The following is a 24923-nucleotide window of genomic DNA, read 5'->3' as shown; positions in this document are numbered from 1 at the left end:
TCGAGGCCCGCGTGGACACGCCAGTGACTCGCCAAAGGGCCGCTGAGCCATAGCCTGCTCAACTCCCGGTGACACCTCACCCCTTGACCAGTCCTGGGTGCTCCCCAAAGCCTCTCTGCTGAACCCACCCGCCAGCGCCAGGGGGCCTGGAAGAGAGGGACTGATGGCCCAGCCAGGACTGGCGGCTGGCTCCTCCATTTCCTCAGTAATTACTTCATTTGCACTGAGCAGGAAGATTCCAACTCAATCATCCAGGCAGACAGCTAAAAGTAATTATCTGTGTAATGTGTCCTGCACCATCGCCTTCCTGTGAAAAAGGAAAAGCAGTCGAAATGGGGTGTGTGTGGGGGGGGGCAGAAAGTCCCTTTTGTCTCTAGCTGGCGTCATCCTGCCAGGATTAATTACACACCCGTGCTAATACATTTATCACCTCGCCGCTGATGGGGAAACGAAGGACTTTAATAACTCATATCTGCGGCCCAGGACTCTACACCCGCTCGTGGTAGGAGGCATAGAAACCTGCTGGAAAGCCCCAGCGGTGCAGATACCCTGCTGCCACCACGACCTGAGCTGCCGGAGCCTCGGGCAGGGCACCTCTCACCCACCCCGCTCTGCCACAGGATCAGCCGGGCCTGTGCCCAGGCAAAGTGCAGCTGCCCTCAGGTGGATGCTGCGGTTTGTCAGTCGCATCCCCAGAAGCCTCCGCTGCTCCCACAGGGCCTGGGGGCCAGGCTGCGCGAGACTCGCAGGCTGGGCGCCTGCAGTGCGCCCCCCTTTGCAGCCATCTGGACAGGGGGCTTGAGCAGAGCTGTGCCAGCCAGGCCTCCGCCCTGCGTGCAGAAGCCCTGAGGTGGAGTATGCCACCCAAGCTGTCATATGGGGGTGATGGGTCTAGAGGGCCTCCACCTCCGTCCCTGAACATTAGCTCTGGGCGCCATCCTCCTTTCTCCCCACTTTCCTTCCTCACCCTGCCCTGGACCCTCCTGAGCCTCTCACCTTTTGCTCTCCCCACCTGGATGGCCCACTGTCTCAAAAGGCGTCTCTCAGTAGCCTCCTCCCCCCTCCTGTTCCACCCCTTTTCTCTGGCCACTTCCTCAACCTTTCTCCCTCCCTAGACTCTCCATCCCCCCCAAAGCCAAGGCTCTAAACAACAGCAGCCTGGTCATTGGTCATCACCAATGCTGCCTGTCCCCTCACTCTTCATCACCCCTGCCTCTTTCAGCAGCTCTCCACTGAACCTGGACACTAGGAATCTAAGGGCCCCTGACTGTACGAAAGAGACCCTGTAACCCCTCCTAGTGTGGAAGGCCAGACCTCCCTGACCTGAACCTGACCTCTGGGCCCTTCCACCTCTCCTTCCTATGGATGAGTAGGGTGAGCCTGGACCCTAGAAGGCTGGCAGCCTCAAAGCTACTCTTGCCCAGGGACACAATTCAAATGCAGTCAATTCAGATGGCACCAGCTCTTGCCGGGGGGCTGGGGAGGGGGTGCACGGAGAACATAATGAGCATTCTCAGCATCCATGATCCCCAAGCAAGGCTGCCAAGGATGGGGATGAAGGGTAGCAGCACTGCGGTGCCCAGGGGTGCCCAGGCAGACGCCGCAGGCCCGAGCTCAGCCTTCCTCCTCCCACCTCCTAAACCTGATGCGGCGCAACAGACTCGACTCACCAGCTGGGCCTCGGAGGTGTGATCCCGCCTAGAGTGAGATTCCGGAGGCTCCCCTCCCCCAGCTCAGGCCAGCTGGGGTATTCCTCCTCTGCCCCTCAGGGCCCCTTTGGAATAGCGGGGCACAAGATCTAATCTGTTCTAATCAGTCATCTCTCCCGCTGGCAGGTCCCTGGCTCCAAGAGAGGATGCTGTTGTGGTTACCGCAGGATCCAGCACCTTTCCCAGGCAGAAGCAGCTGGGCATGCTCCATCGGCTCCCGTGGGGATTTCACAGCCACGTGACTCTCCCTCCCCAAGCTGTCACTTAGGATCAGGAGTAAATAGTCCCCGGAAAGGTTTAACTCCATCCACACCAGCGACAAGCCGCTAACCACCCTGGCAGACTGCCCCAGGAGAGCAGAGGGTGGGTGGGTGGGCACGGCCTCTCTGGTCTCCCACAGTTGGGGAAAGGCTGCCCCCCAGAGGGGATCAAAGCCAGCATCTGGGTGAGCTGCATTCTCAGAGCCCTTGAGAGACTGCGGGGCTAGAACGGCCCACGGTCCTGGGCTCATGCTGGGGCCTCACGCACCCAGCCAGCCTGGAGGTCGCCTTTCACCCCTCTGGCTGTCTACCCGGACAGCGGGTCATTTCTGATATCACCAGGGTTTGATTGGGGCCCTAACACATCCACATCCTCCCCCCTCACCAGATCCCCTGAATACAGCAACAGCCCCCAACACGTGAACTGAAAGAAAGAACGTAAGAAGAAAACTGGAGCCCATAACAGAATGCCAGATCTCCTAAACCTCAGCCCAACCTGGTCCCCAGTGACCTTGGAGGATGCCAGCCAAGCCCAGAGCACCTGTGTTCTGCATTATTGATGGGCAGAAGGGCTTGAAACAATAGGACTGTTTCTGCCATAGACAAAAAGTATATATCTGTGCTCGCTCCTCCCCGCTTTCCTATCTCCTGCGGTTTCCCTCCCTTCACATCTCTCTGGAAGCTAGGAAAATGACAAGCATAATGGAACCTTGATTTCATATCCAAGATCAGGAGGATTTGCACTTAACCTCCAGGGTCTCCAGCCCAGCTGCCTGGCTATCTGGTTTACCCAGAGCTGAGACAGAACTCGTGAGGACTAAACACAGAGATATTCTAAGAAGCAAGGGGTACATGAATGGCATCTGCAAGACTCCAGCCACATGATAACTTCATCTGTTAATGGAATGACTTGGTTTGAAAACAGGCTATCTCTCTACATTCACCCCCCACACACCCACCGTTAGTCTCACTGCAATCCCTGCAAAGCCTAACAACCAGAGTTCAATTCCCCAGTGCCCACATAAAGCCAGAAGTACAAAGAGCTGCATGCATCTGGAGTTTGCAATGGCTGGTGCAGCCATATCCTCTCTGTCTTTCTTCTCTCTCTCTCTCTCTCTCTCTCTCTCTGCTTGTAAATAAATAAATAAAAATATTAAAAAAGAAAGAAAGAGGGCTGGAGATATGGCTTAGTGGTTAAGGTATTTGCCTGCAAAGCCAAAGGACCCAGGTTCGACTTCCTAGGACCCATGCCAGGCATGACGTGGTGCATGCCTTTAATCCTAGCACTTGGGAGGCAGAGGTAGAAGGATCACAGTGACTTCAAGGCCACCCTAAGACTACATAGTGAATTCCAGGTCAGCCTGGGCTACAGTGAGACCCTACCTCAAAAACAAAAACAAAAAAAAAAAAAAAAAAAGAAAGAAAAATTTAAAAAGTGAAAAGAGAGGGCTAGAAAGATGGCTTAGCAATTAAGGCACCTGCCTATGAAGCCAAAGGACCCAGGTTTTATTCCCCAGGACCCACATAAGCCAGGTAGTGCATGTGTCTGGAGTTTGTTTGCCGTGGTGGGAGGCCCTAGCATGTGCCCATTCTCTCTCTCTTTTTCTCTCTGCCTCATTCTGTCTGTCAAATAAATAAAAATAATATATTATTTTAAAGTGAAAAGAAAGAAAGGAAAATAATCTTCTTTACAAAATACAGGACACTAGGCCTGGAGAGATGGCTTAGCAGTGAAGGCACATGCCTACGAGGCCTAAGAACCCAGGTTCGATTCTCCATGTCCCACATAAGCCAGATGCAGATGGTGGCATATGCGCCTGAAGTTCATTTGCAGTGGCTAGAGGCCCTGGTGTGCCAATTCTCACTCTCTGTCTTTCTTTTTCTCTTCTGTCTCTAATAAATAAATAAGAAATAAATCTTTAAATATATATATATTTATTTACTTAAATATATATTTTTAATATATATATATTCAAAAACATATTATATATTAAAAAATACAGGAAACCATAGCCACACACCACAGAGGGGTGAAGTTGGGAGCCTGAGGAAGTACATAAGGGGCCATACTTCCCAGCCCAGGCTAAGACAGCATGTAGCAGCCCAGCAGGCTTCATACGAGGGATTTCTCGGGCTGCCAGAAGAGCTCTGGAAGACTCTGACAAGACCATTCAGCTGAAGGAACAGGTAAGGCATGAGCAAGGGCACTGTGCCAGGCAGAACTGATCTGGTCCACTTCACATACCTGGCTCTCCAGGACTTGGCAAGACTGCCTGGTACAGGTGAGCAAGACTGCTTCCAGGCAACCAGGGATGGGGTGAGGGGCTCTTGGGGAGTCTGGCCCTGAAAAGCTGATGGAATATAGTAGGAATGGGGGAGAAATTACAGTATCTAGGAGGGGGATGGTTGACGGACAAAGACCACAGCCGAGTCCTACACAGTCCTCAAGCAGCTGATAAAGACACCAACAGACGGGCCTGCTGGGCGGGTTTTCCAATCTGGCAGACAGAGGGCATTGCCCTGGATCCTCCAAAGCACCTGAGCCAGACGGCTGGCTGCTTCTAGGGGACAGTGGGACTGAGGGAGCATGAGGAGCCAAAAGGAAAAGTGGGCCTGGGCACACTGCCTTCATGGTGGGGAGCAAGATGGAAAGTGGACCACAAGAGTTCCGGGTACAGCAGGATGGGGAGGCGGAGCTGATAGTTTCTCAAAGTCAAAAGTCACAAGGAAAAGAAATGAAATAATAGGAAATATATATATATATATATATACACATACACACACACACATATAAAGTCAAAAGGATTCCTCTGTTTGTCCTGCCAAGGCAAGATGCCCCTGGGCAAAGCTGAGGCACCCGAGGGAGAAGGCCCCCTTGTGGCAAGCTTCCTGTTGCCAGACATCTGACCAAAAGCAGCTGATGGGAAGAAAGAGTTGATTTGGGATCACAATCTCAAGGGGAAGTTTTACCATGGCAGGGAAAGGATGGCAGAGGCTGGGCATCATGTCTTGCCACAGCAGCTGGCAGAAAGCAGCAAGTGTGACCCGAGCTTCTAGTGGCAAGGGGAACTGAGTATGATACCCCATGCCCGCTCCCATCAAAACTTCACCTCCCAAACAGCCACCAGCTGGGGACCACGTATTCCAAACACACGAGGCTATAAAGGACCTTTCATACTGAAGCCGCCCTAAATCCCAGGGAAAACCCCTCTGCGTTCTGCTTCCGGACTCCACACTCAAGTCCACCTTCTCACTCACCGTCACAGCCATGTAGATGTCCTCACCACTCCCCGTCACACAGTCCTGGTGGCCACTCAACGGATGAACTCACCATCCTCAGTGCCACTCCTCACCCAGGGATCTTGTCTGGCCTCCTGCAGTCCAGACCACACTACCTTGGGAGCAGGGAGGGAACCCAGTGGTACAGGTCTCAGGTGACTTGAAAGAATGGGCATACCAGCACCTCCAGCCACTGCAAACAAACTCCAGATGCATGCACCGCCATGTGCATCTGGCTTATGTGGGCACTGGGGAATCGAACCTGGGTCTTTAGGCTTTGCAGGCAAGCACTTAACCTCTAAGCCATCTCTCTAGCCCTGACCTGAATTCTAGACACATCCCTGATCAACACGGTACCCATGAACCAGCTTCCTGGATGCTGAGCCTGTTTTCCTCATTTGCAAACAGAGTTTGTCTGAAGTGCAGACCGTTCACTACCTTCGCTCCTCAGCTGCCTCGTTCTTTCCTATCCTGGGTGTTGTGTACCTATCTGTGGACAGAGCTGATAGGACCACTAGAATACCAGAATTGTTGTCCTGTGGCCTTCCTCCATCCCGTCAGGACAACAGAAAGAAAGTGTTGGGGAGGGAGGTATTTATATTGTCTGGTTATATGGAGGTTGCCAATAAAAAATTTAAAAAAAAAAAAAACATGGCCCTGTCAGGTCATGGAAAGTACCATTAGCATGGGGAGTGAGTTTGTGGGTCACACCCAACAAACCCCAGAGAAAGTCTGGTCTGCCAATCACGTGTGCTCTGCTGCCCCCTTGTGGATATTTTTCAGTAAATGCGCAAGAGCTGGCTGGGTTCTCCCCATTCCCTCTCCCCATTTGCTTTTTCTCTCCTCACACCCCTCTGCAGGCAAATGATTCCTAGGAAACTGTAGCACATTGGAGCAATACATCAGTCACCAGTACCATAAGAATCACCCCCCATGTACCATAAAGGGGAAGGCTTTTAGGCATGCAATGATCATAAATGTTAGGTCCTGAGCAAGTGTCAGTATCCACTCATTGAAATTGACTCTCCTACATTAAAAACAAACAAACAAAAAAAAAAAAAAACAGCTCCACAAATTGTCTGGACTTTTGTTATTTTTTCTTGGGATCCATGTCTGGGGTGCACAGGCTTTCTAATTAACTCTCCAGCCTCATGTCATGAGCCCTAGAGGGAACCAACTGTGCAAGACAAATAAGTGCTTGGGAGTCCTTTCTTCACTCACTCATTCAGTAAGGTCTACCAAGTACCAGGCACTGAGCATGTGAGGGGCGGCCGTGGTACTATGCCAAGAGCAAAGCTGTGAAAGCATGCCAACAATGGGCTGCCTTCCAGCTTGGCTTTCAGCAAGCTGCGTGACATCTCGGTTTTTCTGTTCGTTGCTAAAACACTTAGAGATGACAGTGCCTGCCTCATGAAGGTGTCTGAGGATTAAGTGAGGTAACGCAGTAAAGCCCTTAGCCCTGGAGTGGCTACTGCTGCCCTGCCACACAGAGTGGCTGCCCCTTCTACACGACTCTCTGCTACCACACACAATGAAATGACCTTGTCTGTACCTCCAGACTTCCTGGGCACCCCTGTATCACTCCTGCCCTTGAAGGGTTCTCAACTTAGACGACTGGTTCTGAAGAGGCTCCCCCAGACCAGCGGCCTCTGCGTCAGCCGGAAGACTGCCAGACATGCCAAGTACAGAACTGTGAGTGAGGAACTCTGGGAGAGGCCCAGCAATCTGGTTCCAACAAGCCCTCTGGAGATTTGGGCATATGCTAGGGCTGGAGAGTTGCTGATGGAGGGAAACAGGCACGTGTATAAATAAACAACCACAATGCTCACAGAGCTTCCCTACAGAGGGGCCACCGTGGGCAAGATCTTGAAAAACAGTAGTGTTCACAAGGAAGATGAGGATCCCTGAGGAATGTGTTTTGGGGTGCCACTGACAAAGATGGAACAAATGCAGAAGGTGGAGAGTTCACATCTACATACAGTGACCAGGGGCATGCCCAGGAGAAAGCTGGAGAGGACTGAATCCATACTCCTGCTATTTATATCCCAATGTTTTTCTTCCATTCATTCTTCTGTCTCAGTAAATATTGGGCTCCAATCATGTATCAGGAAGATTCCAGGACAGTGGAAAACAAAGTAGGCAAAGTCTATTCTCAAGGACTATCTGGCAGAACACAATTACTCAAGAGCCAGGTGTGGTGGCTCATGCCTGAAATCTCAGCACTCAGGAACCTGAGGTAGGGGAACTGTAAGTTCAAGACCAGTCTGGGCTAGAGAGAAACTTTGCCTCAAAAAAAAACTAAACAAACAGCAAAAACAAGTTTGAGACTGGAACAGTGGCTCGGTGATTAAAGGCTTGCAAAGCCTGCCTGCCCAGGTTCAATTTGCAGCACCCACATAAAGCCAGATGCAAAGTGGCCCATGCCCAATGTACCTACAGCAATGGGAGGCAGAGCCAGAGTCCAAAGCTCATGAGCCAGTTAGTGTGGCATTCACTTGCAAGCTGGCAGTTTGTCTGCAGTGGCAAGAGACCCTGTCTCAAACAAGGTGGGGCTCAGACACCTTAGAGTTATCCTCTGACCACCCCCACATCACATGGGCACTGTGGCACACATGGCCATACACACACTAAATAAATAAATAAAGTTGGGGGCTGGAGAGATGGCTCAGTGGTTAAGACACTTGTCTTCAGAGCCCAATGACCCAAGTTCAATTCCCCAGTGCCCACATAAAGCCAGATGCACAAAGTGGTGCATGCATCTGGAGTGCATTTGCAGTGGCTAGATGCCCTGCCGCACCCATTCTGTCTATCTCTCTTCTATCTCTCTATCTGCTTGTAAATAAATAATTAAATAAATTAGTTCACAAGTGGCTCTGTGGTGGAGCACGTGGCTGTCATGCATGAGACCTGAGCTCCGTCCCCAGTACCCCAAGAGGAAGAAGACGAGGAGGAAGAAGAGATTAGGGAGCGAGAGAAAGGAAAAAAAGGAGGACGAGGAGGAGGAGAAAGACATATTTGTTTTTAAGTTTTAAGTACTAGCAAGTGTGATGAAACAAAACAGCTAAGGAGAGGACGGAGCTCCAGATGGAGCAATCAGAAAAGGCCTCTCTGCAACGATACCTGGACCAGCTGAAAAGCACAGGCCACACGTGTGGAAATGGGGAACAGTATGCATACAGGTCCTGTTGTAGGGACAGGTTGGACATGATAGATGAAGAAAATCTGAAGGTCAAAATAGCAGGTCAGTTGTGGGAGAAAAGGCCGCAGAAGTGGGTGGGACCATACCCACGCCATCTTAGGGGGTGCATTTTTTTGTTTATTTTTATTTATTTATTTGACAGAGAAAAGCAGAGAGAGAATGGGCGCGCCAGGGCTTCCAGCCACTGCAAACAAACTCCAGACGCGTGCGCCCCCTTGTGCATCTGGCTAACGTGGGACCTGGGGAACCGAGCCTCGAACCTGGGTCCTTAGGCTTCACAGGCAAGCGCTTAACTGCTAAGCCATCTCTCCAGCCCCAGGGGGTACATTTTTAAAGATAGAAGAATGAAGCAACATTAGCAAAGTGTTTAGTAAGCGATCTCAACAACAAAGGTAGTGTGGAGGATCAAACTGGCGTCTGTTAGAATTCTAGGAACAGAAGCAGTTTGGAACTGAAGCAAGAAGGGTCTGGGTTTGACTTCAGAGAACACTCATGGCTTGGAAGAGCCACAGGGCAGCCACTCTCCAATCATCACATCTGCAAAAGGGCTTCCCCTTGCTTTTGTTTGTGTCTTTGTTTCTGGTGTTTTGAGGTAGGGTCTCACTTTACCCCAGGCTGATCTGGAACTCACTCTGGAGTCCTAGGCTGCCCTGGAACCCAGGGTGATCCTCCACGAGTGCTGGGAATAAAGGTATGTGCCACCGTGCCCATCCCCCAGAAACTTTTCTACTATTAACACCGGCCATCAACAGACCAACACAAACGCACAGACACACGCTTGTGTTAGGAGTTGGCACTCTCCGTGCCCCAGGCCATCTACAGAACCAGCAGCAATGCCTTGGGGAACAGACCAGAAGACCCTTCAGCCATTTCTCCTCTCGAAGAGGAACAGGAGGAAAGCAGAAGCAAAGATGACATCAGAAAGGACACGCGGGCTGGAGAGATGGCTTAGCAGTTAAGCATTTGCCTGTGAAACCTGAAGACCCCAGTTCGAGGCTCGACTCCCCAGCACCCACGTTAGCCAGATGCACAAGGGGGCGCACACGTCTGGAGTTCATTTGCAGTGGCTGGAGGCCCTGGTGCATCCATTCTCTCTCTCTCTCTCTCTTTCTCTCTCTCTGTCTCCCTCTTTTTCTCTCTGTCTGTCACTCTTAAATAAATAAATAAAAATAACTTTAAAAATTATTTTAATAAAAGAACAAGACTCTCAAAACACCAAATAAATGAAAATTCAAATTAACTTTAAAAAAAAAAAAAAGAAAGAAAGGACACGCTACTCACTTGATGAAGTATACAGCTCCCTCCTGGGTGGAATCCATCTCCCAGCCCTTGGGCAAACCTGTGTGGAGGCAAAAGCCCAAGATGAGATGAAAAGGGGAGGAAATAGCCTTTCTCCAGCTCCGCCCCGCACTCACCCGTCCTCCTGACAGTGGGGAGCACGTGCCACGGTGGCCAAGCAACCACTGAACCTCATTGTGCCCGTGAGTTCTAGCATCTAAGTTTGCAGCAACTAAGGAGAGCGAAAGCCACGGATAAGGACTTCCTCTCACAGTGAGCAGATGGAAAACAGTGATAAGACTCATCACTGCCTGATGGCATTCCTCAGTCATCCCCCCAAAACCTGTTCTGAGCATGTGCACTGGGCCAGACCCCAAGACATAGCAGCGAGCCCACAACTCATTTGTCCTAGAAGGGTCCTCAGGTTCTCCTAACCCTCAGATTACAGAAGCCCAGGCTGGGACCAGGGGGCCAGTCACTCACCCAGGACTCACAAGCTATTAGCACCCACGATCGACTGGAACACAAGCCTCTGAATCCCAACCACTGAGGACCTGAGAAATTGGCCACAGAAAACAGAGAAACTTGCTTTTGAATTTTCAATAACCCCTCTGAAGAAAGGTATCCGTGGAAATGTTCAGAAAGGAGAATGGGAGGCAAGGCGTGGTGATGCACGTCTTTAATCCCAGCACTCGGGAGGCTGAGCTGTGAGTTCAAGGTCAACCTGAGACTACATAGTGAATTCCAGGTCAGCCTGTCAGCCTGGGCTACAGTGAGACCCTATCTCCAAAAGGCAAAATAGAAGAAAAAGAAGAAAGAAAGAAAGAAAGAAAGAAAGAAAGAAAGAAAGAAAGAAAGAAAGAAAGGAAGGAAGGAAGGAAGGAAAGAAAGAGAGAAAAAAAGAAAATAAATGGGACAGAGGGCTGAGGAGATGGGTCAGCGGTTAAAGGCACTTGCTTGCAAAGCCTGCCAACCTTGGTTCAATTCCCCAGCCACCCATATAAAGCTAGACAGGCCTTAATGTGCCTTGACCAGAGACCCTGACTTGCCCATACACTTATGTGCAAAACTATAGAGGCAAGCCTCTGTTCTAGAGTGGTTGGCAGAGTGGTTCATTGATATTTTATCATTTTTACCTTTACTATGAGTATTATTTGCATATGTGCAGGATTTATGTGTTGCCACGGCCTTCATGTGGAGGTCTGAGGACAATTTCAGTGTATTTGTCCTCTCCTTTCACCTTGCTGAAGACAGGGTCTTGGGCTGGAGAGACAGTCCAGCTGTCAAAGGCACGTGCTTGCATAGTCTGAGAGTGTGGGTTCAATTCCCCAGCACCCGTGTAAAGCCAGATGTGCAAAGTGGCACATGCTTCTGGAGTTTATTTGCAGTTGCACACCCATTCTCTCTCTCCCCCTTGCAAATAAATAATAAATAAAAAGGGTGTCCCTTGTTATTTTTTAAATATATTTATTTATTTAAGAGTGATTATGGGGGCTGGAGAGATGGCTTAGCGGTTAAGGCGTTTGCCTGCAAAGCAAAGGATCCCGGTTCGACGTTCCAGGATCCACATAAGCCAAATGCATCCAGAGTTCATTTGCAGTGGCTGAAGGCCCTGTTGTGCCTATTCTCTCTCTCATAAATAAATGAAATATTAAAAAAGAGTGATTATGGGTGCCCCAAGGCCTCCTGCCACTACAAATGGACTCGACACTTGTGCCACTTCATGCATCTGGCTTCACGTGGGTACTGGAGAATCAAACCCAAGACATCAGGCTTTGCAAGTAAGCGCCTTTAACCACCGAGCCATCTCTCCAGCCTCAACCTTGTCATCCTTGCTGCTTCTTACACACCAGTCTATCTGGCCCATGAGCTTTGGATTCTCCTGGCTCCACCGCCCATTGCCACAGGCATGTTGGGATTACACATACACGTGCCACTTTGCACCCAGCTTTACGTGGGTTCTGGGGAATTGAACTCAGGCTGGCAAGCTTGCAAGCAAGTGCCTTTGACAGCTGAGCCATCTCCCCAGCCCCAGGTCTGCTTGTTTCTTCACCTGTTTTCTTCACTTGTCTAGGGACTGTATATCCCCACCGACGCTCCAGTGGCAGAACAGGACACTCCCGTGCTCAGCGCCTGTCCAGGACTCGTCCCAGAGGCACGACACCACCAGCTGCTCCTTAGTGGATTGCTGGAAAGCCCAGCACCCTAATGGTGTCGACCCAAATGTTTTTACAGGGGAGGAAACTGAGGCCCAGACAGGTCAGTCAGCATGCTTAAGGTCACACAGGAAGTGTCTGCTCCGAGTTATCAGCACTGGCCTGCCGCCTCCAAAGCCTACACTCTTTCCTCTGTGTGGGCTCCATAAATGCTACTTGTTCCCCTCTGTCCCTGCGGGAGGACGCTCCTATTCAGAAGGGTGTGGATTGGCAGCCTCCCCAAGTAGAGGGATCCCCATTGGGTCAGAATCATAAATAACCCGACCACTGTGATGTGTCTGGGAAAGTGGCCAGCGTGGATTCTGCCCCTGCCTTTTGCTAGCGACTTCCCTCCATGCTGCCCTCTCTGCCTGGGCAACACCAAGGGTGCTTATGTTCCTGTCCAGGCGGAGTGCCCACTCAGGCAGCTGCCCTCCTGGCACGCTTCAGGGGCACCTTAACTCCTTCCCAGCCTTGGATAACCAGTTGACCACAGCCAATAAGGAAAAGAATTGGGTCCCGGGGCATCTCTGGCGTCTTCCAGGTCCTACCTAAGACAATGTTGCTCTCAAGTGTGAACAGATGAGGCCCTGAAGGCAGCACCATGAGCCAGCAGAAGTAGCCAGCAGAGGCGCTGGGGGCAAGAGGGCCCGCTGCGAGTTGGAAATGCCAGTGGCAACAGCTACCCTGCTCCCCTTTTTGGTGCCTGCTCTCTTAAGGGAAGTGTGCTGCCACCTTGTGTGGCTCACAACCCTCTCCCATTAGGCAGATGCAAAAGCCAAGCCCCCCACCCCCACCCCGCCCCAGACCACACTGGCGGCAAGCGAAGCCATTCATTACTGGAGCGGAGGCCGAGTCCCACCAGAACACACGCCTTTCACCAGAACCCCACGTCACGTGCTAGTCAAATATTTATAAGTCAGGTACTTCCTCTCTGCTCACCAGTCTTCCTCCCCTAAGATGGAAGAGCTGGACTCCATGGTCCCTGACGCTTCTTTCAGCTGAAATATGATTTGAGCCCAGATCTAAAAGAAATAGGCTCCCGGCAATTCGAACCCTTAGGGACCCCGTGTGTCCGATGGTTCCAGCTATGCCTCGTGAGTAACTGTGGCAGTTTAAATGGATGCATCCCGATACTTTCAGGAGTTTATTTATTTATTTATTTATTTATTTATTTATTTATTTTTGAGAGCGACAGACAGAGAGAAAGACAGATAGAGGCAGAGAGAGAGAATGGGCGCGCCAGGGCTTCCAGCCTCTGCAAACGAACTCCAGACGCGTGCGCCCCCTTGTGCATCTGGCTAACGTGGGACCTGGGGAACCGAGCCTCGAACCGGGGTCCTTAGGCTTCACAGGCAAGCGATTAACCGCTAAGCCATCTCTCCAGCCCTCAGGAGTTTATTTAAAGCTTGTCACTTAGATCTCCAGCTGCCTGGCTGGAGGAGGTGTCACTGTGGGCGATTCCTAGGGCCCAGCTCTAAGGTGTGGGGCCTGATCTGGAATTTCCAGCCAAAGATATGCAGAGTGTTGGGGCTTTGTCTGGAGTTTCTGAAGTGTGCTTGCTTATAGTTGTGGCTCTTCTCTCTCTGCAGGGACCTGTGAATAGGGGCCAGTTTCTTCTGCTGCTCTAGAACTTTCCCTTGATCTGTAAGCTTCAATAAATCCCTTCCTCCCAGAAACTGTGTCTGGTCTGGAGGTTCATCCCAGCAATGTAAAGCCGACTGCAACAGTAACCAAGGCTGGTGTCTAGTCAGATACAGGCCTCCCGAGATGGGAGGGGATGGATGCCCCATGGTGCTGTTTACACGTCCTCTTGCCGCTGGCTTCTGGTTCCTCGGAGAGAAAGGCCTTTTGTTCACTTGCAGTACCCAAGGCCTCTGGGTCTTCACCCCTGCACTCCTCTGAAGCCTTTTTCTTTTCTTTCTTTCTTTCTTTCATTTATTTTGTTTTTTGAGGTAGGGTCTTGCTTCAACCCTGGAATTCACTATGTAGTCTCAGGGTGCTCTTGAATTCACATCAATCCTCCTACCTCTGCCTCCCAAGTGCTAGGATCAAAGATGGGTACCACCTTGCCCAGCCATTCTGAAGCCTTCTCTGGCAGTTTATTATTATGTATTGTTGCCTGTATGTGGCCCATCTTTCCCACTGGGCAAGGAGGAAACTAGTGCCAGCCTGGTTCCTTTCTCCCTTGTTGCTCTTCAGCCTAAGGAGTTCCAATAGCTGCCAGGAGCCATTGACATTTAAACTGATTAAAATTAAATTCCCAAGCCGGGCAGGGTGGTACACGCCTTTAATTCCAGCACTCAGGAGGCAGAGGTAGGAGGATTGCTGTGAGTTCCAGGCCACCCTGAGACTACATAGTGAATTCCAGGTCAGCCAGAGCTAGAGCGAGACCCAACCTCAGAAAAAAAAATATATAGATATAGATATATACATATATATTAAACAAAAATCCCAGTGCCAGTGGTTAGAGATCTCCCTGTGAATTGTTGGAGGCCTCTGAGGCCCCTCAAAACAAACATAAGCAATTACCACTCTCTTGGTCACCCACCAGAACTAGATGGTAAGACCCTGACGCTGAAGACTCACATGCTTTGGTTGCAGGACAGAGATTTCAATCTGGAGCTGAGCTGGAAGCTTCCTCCCTGCTGGCTAGCTTTCACGATGTTCAATGGTGGAGATACGTCAAGCTGATCTTACCCAGCTCTGGACTCTGCATACTATAATACCAACCTGCCAGGCAAGATGTGCCCACTGATGCCACAGTGGTATGACTGGTATGGGAGTAACCAACAGATTTCTGATTGGATGTAAGGCCCACTCCACAGAAGGTAACTTATGCCCGTTACTGTCAACCTAGTCTAAAGCCCACGGCTCCAGAAGTCATAGGCCCTAGCATAGAAGCTACTACTATTGAGCTGAATGGACAAGCTGTCAAAACACCTTTTCTGTCGGGTCAGGCTGGCCTCAAACTCACAGCGATCCTCCTACCTCTGCCTCCCAAGTGCTAGGATCAAAGGCATGTGCCAAAATGCCTTCGAAATACCTGTGTTTATACACATGGATTAGAGCTGCTCTCAGCCTCAGTCAGAGATGCTTCTTTTTGCAGGGGCAGCAGTTAATGCACAGACTCATGAGTGGTCAAAGTGCTAAGGCTAAGTGACTGTAAGCATTCAGTCCTAAACAGGATATCTGCATCATTCTAGTGCTTAAGGAATATTGGGGAGTGAGGGAGGGAGGGAGGGAGGAAGATGAATATAAGAGCTGAAGGATGGGAAGAAGGGCAGTAAAGCACGGTTTTCTGGAAGCAATATAGTTGTTGCACTCAGGAATTCACATTACCTGCACAAGACACAGACTGGGTCCATCAGCATTCCATGGGGGCGGGGCTCCTGAGGCCCCACCACTTTCCAGAGGAGCTACAGGCAGTTAATGGTTATTAGGAGCCGGGAATCACTTTCTTCAGCTAGGGAGCCACCAGTAAGTGGCTCCAGTAAATAACCACTTCCTCCTCACCAACGTTCATGTAAGCAACCCTAATTAAAATCAGTGAGTCACAAAAAAAAAAAAAAAGAAAGAAAGAAAGAAAAGAAAAGAAAGAAAATAGAAGGAACTCATAGGAAAGAAGAAGGGGAGCTGGGGAGATGACTCAGTCAGTAAAGTGCTTGTTCTGCAAGCCATGAGGACCTACGTTCAGATCCCTAGCACCCACGTAAAATGCAAGCATAGGGCTGGAGAGATGGTGTACCGGTTAAGGCGCTTGCCTGCAAAGCCTAAGGACCCGCGTTTGATTCCCCAGGACCCACATAAGCCAGATGCACAGGTGACACATACATCTGAAGTTCGTTTGCAGTGGCTAGAGGCCTTGGTGCACCCATTCTCTCTTTGTATTTGCCTCTTTCTCTTTGTCTCTCCCCAATTACTTAAAATTACTTATAATTATTTATAAATAAACTCCAGGCATAGCCCAGCATCAACCTCTGGCCTCCACATGCACTTACCCACATGCTCACACACATACACACATGCAAAAATAATCAAAAATAAATCATTAATCCTAGCACTTGGGAGACTGAGGTAGGAGGATTGCCATGAGTTTGAGGTCAACCTGGACTACAAAGTGATTTCTAGGTCAGCCTGGGCTAGAGTGAGACTCTGTTTCAAAAAACCAAAATAGGGGCTGGAGGGATGGCTTAGTGGTAAGGCATTTGCCTGAAAAGCCAAAGGATCTCGGTTCCATTGCCCAGGACCCACATTAGCCAGATGCACAAAGGGGCATATGTGTCTGGAGTTTGTAGTGGCTGGAGGTCCTGGCATGCCCATTCTCTCTCTCTCTCTCTCTCTCTCTCTCTCTCTCTCTCTCACTCAAATAAATAAAAATAAAGTTTAAAAAAAAAAAACAGGGCGTGGTGGCATACACCTTTGATCACAGCACTTAGGAGTCAGAGATAGGAGGATTTCTGTGAGTTCAAGGCTACCCTGGACTACAGTGAGACACTACCTTAAAAAAACAAAAATAGCCAGGTGTGGTAGCACACGCCTTTAATCCCAGCACTCAGGAGGCAGAGGTAGGAGGATCTCCGTGAGTTCGAGGCCACCCTGAGACTACATGGTGAGTTTCAGGTGAACCTGGGCTAGAATGAGACCCTACCTTGAATCCCCCCCACAAAAAAATATCCAGTACTTGAGGAGGCAGGCAGAGGTAGGAGGATTTCCATGAGTTCAAAGCCAACCCTACCTTGAAAGGGAAAAAAAGAGAAGACGGAAAAATACAAACAATAAAATAAATAAAAATAAAATAATTATAAAATTAACCCCCATTCCACAGTAAGCTAACCACATTTCCATAGTCCAGCACACATGACTAATGCCAGCTTTGCCAGACAGCACAGGTGAAGTGTGCCCTGGTACACAACACAGAAACCAAGATCTGTCCAAGTCAGAACCCTCAGGCCAGAGGTGACTTTGAAACTGGGCTGAAGGATGACAGAGGAATAAGATCTGTGTCCTCTAAGATCTGTCCCAGACATTAATGGGGGTGGACCTTTGGAGAGACCCCGAGATGGTCTTCATTATCTCCCAGGGGCAGTCTAGTGGTTAGGATGAGTGTACCCACAAATAAAGAGGAAGCTGGAGCAGAGCTGGGGCCAAGGGCTCTTGAGGCCACCCCAACTTGTTATTTCCTCATTGATTACAGGCAATTCCTTACCTGGGCTGGAGGTGTGTCCACTCTGGATGGGTGAGTCCGTACCAGGGTGCAACCAGCTGGTTGATTTTTCCTCATCACTACAGAAAGACCAACAAGGAAGAGTCAGGTTTCTGCACGGCTTCCTTGAGCAGAGGACCCACCTCCTGATACACACCTACGCTCACCACCTGAGCTAGGCATTATTCGAGTGCATACTTCAGAGATGATTCGAGGAGTCATGGGTAGGAAATGTCTGACCCCCTGGCCTGGCCTTGAAGAACATACGACAACCCACTGGAAACACAGACACATAAAATGACCGCGGTGGCACCATATCCAGGAATGTAACCCAGCTTTAGATGTTCGGTGACACCACAGGGGAAGGAATGTCCTTCTCCACAGAGGCCTGTGGAAGTCAAGCAGGGGAAGCAGGGAGGACTTAGCTTCTGGGATTCTGGGATGGATAAGACGTGATCCTCACTGAGCTGGGAGTGGTGGCACAGGCCTTCTTATTTGGTTTATCAAGGTAGGGTCTCGCTCTAGCCCAAGCTGACCTAGAATTCACTATGTAGTCTCAGGGTGGCCTTGAACTCAAGGCAATCCTCCTACCTCTGTCTTCCAAGTGCTGGGATTAAAGGTGTGAGCCTTTAATCCCAACACTTAGGAGTTTGAGGCCAGCCTAGGACTACAGAGTGAGTTCTAGGTCAGCCTAGAGAACAGTGAGACCCTGCCTCAAAAAAAAGGGGGAGGGTTGAGTTGGAAGGATGGCTGAGCAGTTAAAACATTTGCCTATAAAGCCTTACAATTTAGGGAGTTTGATTCCCTAGTACCCACATAAAGCAATATGTACAAAGTAGTACATGCATCTGGAGTTTATTTGCAGAGGCTAGAGGCCCTGGTGTGCCCATTCTCATTCTCTCTCTCTTTCTGCTTGCAAATAAATAAATAAACAATTTTTTTAAGATAGAATAGGTGGTCATTACTGTGTGGTGAATATTGAGTGTCTACAGTGATGGTTTTTTTGTTTGTTTTTGGTTTTTCGAGGTAGGGTCTCACTCTAGCCCAGGCTGACCTGGAATTCACTATGTAGTCTCAGGGTGGCCTCGAACTCACAATGATTCTCCTACCTCTGCCTCCAGAGTGCTGGGATTAAAGGCGTACACCACCATGCCCAGCTCCCCTTTCTTTTTTAAAGTATTTAATTTATTTGTTTATTTAAGAGGGGCGGGAGAGAATGGGTGTGCCAGGGCCTCTAGGCACTGCAAATGAATTCTAGATGCATGCACCACCTTGTGCATCTGGGAATTGAACCTGGATCCTTAGCCTTCTCAGACAAGCACCTTAACCGCTAAGCCATCTCTCCAGCCCTCTTTATTTTTTATTTTAACTTATTTACAAAGGGAGAGAGAGGAGAGAGAAAATGGGCATGCCAGGGCCTCTAGCCACTGCAAACACACTACAGATGTATGCACCACTTTGTGTATATGGCTTTATGTGGGTACTGGGGAATCGAATCTGAGTCGTTAGGCTTTCCAAGCAATAACCTTAACAACTGAACCATCTCTCCAGTGCCAAGCTCCCCACCCACCCCCGCCCCTTTTTCCAAGGTAGAGTCACACTCTAGTCCAAGCTGACCTGGAACTCACCGGACTGGACTCAAACTCACAGCAATCCTACTTCTGTCCCAAAGTGCTGGGATTAAAGGTGTGTACCAGCATGCCCAGCCCCCACCCCTTTCTTTTTCTATTAACTTCATTAGTTTTTCTCTGAGGATGGACACCTGCTATATAACGAGATTTCTAGTTGAAGAGAAGAAACAAAGTCGCAGGCTAGTGACCATTGCACCATGGAGCCACTGGGGGCCATTGGAGAAGACCTCTAACAATGGGGCCTCAGGCCTGGGCTTTGCTTCTGGCTGGCAGAGGTAGGCAAGGAAGAGGAAGGACATGAGGGACGCTCAGCCAGTGCCCTTGGTCCTGACTTGGGTTCCTCTTGGGTGGCCCTGCTTCTTTCCCTCAAAGGGCTGCTCCTCCAGCCATTCTCCATCTCCACCCCATCTCACCTGGCTGTCACAGGCAACCTCACTGCAGAATGACTTCCCACCACAGCCCTCAGCTCTCTCCTTTCCTCCCACCCACTTCCCTTGTCAGCCTGACCTAGAACAACCCAGCTGAGGGGTGCCTCCACTCCAGCACTGGGGGCTGATGGAGAAGCTGGGCCCGGGAGGGCTGGTGTCAGAGCCAATCCACAGTCTTCTGTGGGAGTTGGGCCCTTCTTGGGGGGGTCCTCAGTCAGTAGCCATTTATAACGTGTCCTAGTGTCCCCCACTAACATTGATACCAGGTACACCCCCGCTTCACACTCCAGTGCCAGCTGGTCTTACTTCTTTTTATTTTATTTTGGTTTTATTTTTTTCATTTTTCAAGGTAGGGTCTCACTCTGGTCCAGGCTGACCTGGAATTTACTCTGTAGTCTCAGGGTGGCCTCGAACTAATGGTGATCTTCCTACCTCTGCCTCCTGAGTGCATGTGCCACCATGCCTGGTTTACCTCTTTTTAAAAAGTATTTTTGTTGTTGTCGTTGTTTTGTTTTTTCAAGGTAGGGTCTCACTCTGGTCCAGGCTGACCTGGAATTCACTATGTAGTCTCAGGGTAGCCTTGAAACTCACGGCGATCCTCCTACCTCTGCCTCCCAAGTGCTGGGATTAAAGGTGTGCGCCACCACGCCCAGCTTCTTTTTAAAAAGTATTAATTAATTAACTTGCAAGCAGAGAGAAAGAGAGAAAATGGGTATGCCAGGGCTTCCAGCTGCTGCAAATGAACTCCAGATGCATGTCCCACTTTGTGCATCTGGCTCCATGTGGGTATTGGGAAATTGGACGTGGGTCCTTAGGTTTCATAGGCCAGCACTTTAACCACTAAACCATCTCTCCAGCCCATCTTTTCTTTTTAATCTCTTGAACACAGAAATAAAGAAGACATTAGGCTTCCCCAATACATCTTCCACTACAAACTTACTCGGAGTCTTATCTGTATTTTCACTCTTGTCTCCACACTAGAGAAGCATTAGTCTTCCCTTGAGGCCAAGGCTCCACATGGGTAGGGTCTCACTCTAGCCCAGGCTGACCTGGAATTCTATGTAGTCTCAGGCTGGCCTCGAACTCAGGGCGATCCTCCTACTTCTGCCTCCCGAGTGCTGGGATTAAAGGCATATGTTACCATGCCCAGCTTTCACCCTATCTTTTATAATGCTTTATTCTACTGAGCATCTCAGCCTACATCACAACCTTGCATCTCCCTATGGCTTCATGGCTTCCTCTCTACTCCTGTCCACATCTTGTGGTCACAGCCACCTGTCTCCCTCTCAGCTCCAGCTTCCTGTGGGCACTCCTGTCCATGCCAGCCCATTACACCTCCTGGAGTCCAGTCCCTCCAGCTGACCCTGCTTACCAGTCCACATTAGTCTAGTTCCTGTTTCTAGCCTCCCCCGAAACCACTGAGGACACACCTCCCACATTCCTATGTCCAATAACTTCCCAGCCTCTGGCCATTTTGGTTTTTCTGCTGTGTTCGCTACTGATAACCACTCCTTCCTTCTTCCTTCTCCAACTCCTTCTTCTACGTCTCAGAGATAAGCACCCCCCCCCAAACCTAGGGCTGCTTCTCGCCTCTGTGACCCCCTTGGTTTCATTCCTCTACCCTCTCCTTAAATGATGACATGGACTGGCTATCCTTCTGTCCCCTTCCTCACATTCTGGGTGGTCCCATCTCCCAGATATCCCCTTACCCACCCACCCAAGCCTCTCTCTTCCACGCCAGCCTGCATAGTCAGCTCTACACATCCCCTTATTCATCCCACGGGGCCCTCAAACTCAGCATTCACCCCCCCTCTGAACCTGTGCTCCTCCTCACATGGGCTCTTCTTCCCCTAGTCCTGATATGTCAAACTCCAGCAGGGCATGCTGAACTCTACCTCCCCAACAATCAGCACAAGATGGGCACCCCTTCTCTCAACCCTACCCCGAAAGACTTCCCTCTTCCCTCCCACCCCTTCACCTCCGCTCTCCGGGCTTTAATTCAGGCCCCACCAGCTGTCTCAACTTCCATCTTCCACAGTGGCATCCTTAACCCATTTCCGTGGACCTGGAGCCTTCCACCCCACCCGCCCCTCACGCAGCCCTCACACCTTCACCCCTGCAGCTGCCAGAGGGATCCTCCAGGATGCAGGTCTGACCCTTCTCCTCTGCTGCAGGTTCGAGTCTCAGCCCCTGAACCTAACACGCCAGGCCTTGTTCCCACTGCCTCATGCCTGCTGTCTGACATCACGTCCTCCGCAGCCCCACAGCCTCCACTCCATCTCTACCGTGCCCCGCAGAACGTTCTAGGCAGCCTATGTCCTTCGCCTGTCAGTGTCTTCCTCCTAAGGCCTCCACTGCCTGAGACCCCTGTGCTTTTCCCCTCCCTTCCCCTCCAGTAGCAGCCCACCATTCCTACTGGGAGGCCCTGATTGGTCTTTCTGAGGGGGCTTAGTTCTTTCCTCCACGGTGCCACGCATGGCACCATACAACTAAATGCCTCTGGGCTTTGTCATATTATGTTAGGTTTTCTCCTGATTACCTTAAAGGCAAAGCCTGGAGCTTAAAGTAGATGCTCAGCGAGAGTTTGTGGAATGAAAGGGAAAAGAAGCTGGGAGGCAAAGAGAAGACTGGGGAGGAAGAAGAGCACAGCGTAAGTTCACACCCTCCGGCCTCTTCCAAGCGTGCAATAGGAACCTTGGGAAGGATCATTCAGGAATCAGCTTTTTCAGGAAGCCTCTTGGATGCGTCTTCATTTTACTTATTTATTTATTATTTATTGTAAAATATTTTATTTATTTGAGAGAGAGAGAGAATGGGCAGACCAGGGCCTCTAGCCACTGCAAACGGACTCCAGATGCATTCGCCACCAAATTTATATATATATATATATACATATATATATATATATATATATATATATATACATATTTGAGAGAGAGAAAGAATGGGCATGCCAGGGCCTCTAGCTGCTGCAAGTGAACTCCAGATGCATGAGCCACCTTGTGCATCTGGCTTTACGTGGATGCTAGGGAACTGAACCTGTGTCCTTTGGCTTTGCAGGGAAGTGCCTTAACTGCTAAGCCATCTCTCCAACCCTCTTTTGGCCTTTTATTTTATTTTATTTTATTTTATTTTATTTTATTTTATTTTATTTTGAGATAGGGTCTCACTCTAGCCCAGGCTGACCTGGAATTCACTATGTAGTCTCAAGGTGGCCTCAAACTCACAGCGATCCTCCTACCTCTGCCTCCCAAGTGCTGGGATTAAAAGGTGTGTGCCACCACAACCAGCCCTTCTCATGGACTTTTAAAGTCTCAAGCCACTGAGGGAAGGGACTCCAGTTTTAATCCTGGAGAAATTCCATTACTTAGGATCCTAACCTAGGAGCAACAGCTTTAGAGGCAATGACTTCTAAGATAATCTAATTACAGCATCATTTATGGATAATGGTAGTGATAGCAACAGAAGAAGGGCCTAAGCAAGTGTGGAAAGTGAGAAACGCCAAAGCGAAATCATTGCCTGCCCAGGTCCAAAGATGCCAGGCTTTGACGGAGCTGTGATTGACAATTGGTCTTAGACAAGTATTTTCCATCTCTCTAGACCGGGGGTCCCCATGGAAACAATGCAGGATTCCCTTCCATTCTAATGTTCTCTGAGCAAGCAGCTACCTTGAGGAAGGGAAATCTTGCCAAGTGTGGGTAACAGTCCAGGCTGCTGTGTTTCTAGACTTGCTATATCATTGGGAGATTTCTTTCCTGGCAAAAGATGACTGTAAAGGAGAAGCCGGCCAAAAGCAGACTGAGCAGGGCCACTTTGCTATAATGAGATTATGCCACAGCCATTTGGTTTATGAAATTAATAGGACAGTGCTAATTTATCACTGGGAGCAGTTAAGTCTCTCTCCCTAAAGAATGCTACAAGCATTGAGCACCCCCAGCTTCTCCTGCCGCTTGACCACAGACCCGGGAAATGGTTGAATGGGGGGGGGAGTTGCCGTCCGGAACCCACTGAATTTTGGAGTGACGGAATTCCAGAAGCTGAGTAGCCGTGACAAGGTCTCTCGACAAGTTGTCACTTCACCCAAGTCCTTCCCCCTGGGAAGGTCTGTGGGAAGGAAACCCTTTTAAACGTAAGAGCTCCGAGAACTCCAGGCTGGGCATTGGGCTGGTCTGTGGTGCTGCGGCCTGTGCGGTCAGCCTCCCCTGCCCTGCCCTGCCCTGCCCTGCCCAGCCCTGCCCTGCCCTGCCCAGGGAAGGGCAAGCTGGACTTTGACCCATTGAGGAAAAGGCGGGAGTCACATTCAAACAGGTATCCTGATAAACTTATTAGTCATGCTCGCTGTTCCAACTACCCCCTTCCCTGCACCCTCCAGCCTGCCCCTAACCCTGCCAACCTTTCAAGTAGGGCAACTTTAAAGAAAAAGTGGAAGAAGGAGAGAGAGAGAGAGAGAGAGAGAGAGAGAGAGAGAGAGACCTACGTACTTGATGAAGAAGATTCTCCCTCCGCGGTCCACTCCGTAGGTCCACCGACCTGGCAAGTCCAGCCAGTCGATCTCATCGGCCATCTCGGTGTCCCCGCAGCCCCTCCGGCCGTCGGTCCCCGCTCCCCGGCGCCACGCTGGCGCCCCCACTTTCTGCGCCTCCCCGAGGCGGCGATGGCGGGGCGGGGGAGGGGGGAAGGGGTCCCGCGTGGTCCCCGCGGCGGGCGGTGACTTTGGCCTCCCGGGCTGAAGACAGAGCTGGCGGCGAGCCGGGGAAGCGCGGCGGGGCCGGGAGCCCCGGGCCCCAGACACCGCCACCTGCCTGCCTGCCTGCGGCGCGCCTCGCCTCCGAGCTGCTCCGCCGAGCGTCTCCCGAAGTTCAGGGACGGGCAATTAGCGCGGGGAGTAATTAGGAGGCTCCTCCCGCCCTGCCCGGGCTGCTAACGGGCAGCGCCCGGCCCGGCCCCCGGCTGCTCCCCGACGCTGGCTTCCCCCGGAGCCCCGCAGGTTGCGCCGAGGTGCGGCCCCGGCTCGCCGCCGCCCGGAGCCTACACTTGAACCGCGGGGGTCGGAGGCGGGGCCTCTCCGCGCCGGCTCCCGGCGATCGGCGGCTCCGGGATGAGCGGGGGGCCCCCCACCCCACCCCACCACCACCCGCGCCCGGCGCACGCAGGGAACCGGGCGCCGAGGCCGAGCCGCGAGTCCTCGCGCCCAGGGACGCGACCAGCCGCCGCGCCGCGCCGCCAGCGGGAAGTGAACGGCCCGCGGCTACTTGGTGGGAGGTCAGTGCGGGGAACAAAGGTCGAACGCGCCGATGGTGGCGCGGCCGGCCGGGCCCCGAGCTGCTCCGGGGACCTAGGAGGCCCTTCCCTGCTAAGATGCCAACCGAACGAGTCAAGCGAGTCTTCGCCTTCCCCGCCCAGCACCTCCTCCAGGAAGCCTGCCGTGACTTACGGGTCGTATTCAGAACCCTGTCTCAGCCGTTCAGGTGTCTTCACCCCATCTGCTCACACTAGCAATGGAGAGGGAACAAGAAGGGGGTGAGGCTGTGTTCTGTGCAGGTTTCTAAACACTGATGTATAAAACATGGTATTAACAGAGCCCACCCTCTGCTGCCTCCAGGTCTGTCGAAGCTGGGATCCATGCAGCTTCCCAGACTACTCAAGACCTGCTCATAGGGCTCCAGGTGTGTGACCACTGTTCCAACCCACATGCCAGCCCCAAGGGCTAACTAATTATACAATGGGAGAAAAATGCC

General features: G+C 50.9%; 1 protein-coding gene across 5 annotated transcripts in view; it reads right to left on the bottom strand.

Annotated features, from left to right (window-relative positions):
• Window positions 1–23743, bottom strand: part of Plekha6 (pleckstrin homology domain containing A6) — a 180927-nt gene extending 157184 nt beyond the window's left edge. For 4 of the 5 annotated variants that reach the window (XM_045159087.1, XM_045159094.1, XM_045159099.1 and 1 more), the window contains exons 1-3: window positions 23667–23743; window positions 17130–17206; window positions 9729–9786 (exon numbers count right to left, since the gene is read on the bottom strand). In XM_045159087.1, the coding sequence (XP_045015022.1) occupies window positions 9729–9766 (38 nt within the window). In that variant the 5' untranslated portion in view covers window positions 9767–9786; window positions 17130–17206; window positions 23667–23743. Of the gene's footprint in view, window positions 1–1670; window positions 2011–9728; window positions 9787–17129; window positions 17207–23666 lie in introns of those variants that run through there. The other variant, XM_045159113.1, reaches the window with a different exon arrangement.
• Between the last annotated feature and the right edge of the window lie 1180 nt (window positions 23744–24923).

This window comes from Jaculus jaculus, chromosome 1 (assembly GCF_020740685.1).
Source record: "Jaculus jaculus isolate mJacJac1 chromosome 1, mJacJac1.mat.Y.cur, whole genome shotgun sequence".
In the NCBI taxonomy this organism is placed as follows: Eukaryota; Metazoa; Chordata; class Mammalia; order Rodentia; family Dipodidae; genus Jaculus; species Jaculus jaculus.
The sequence above is the reverse complement of the archived record's forward strand: the minus strand, read 5'-3'. Positions and strand labels throughout refer to the sequence as shown.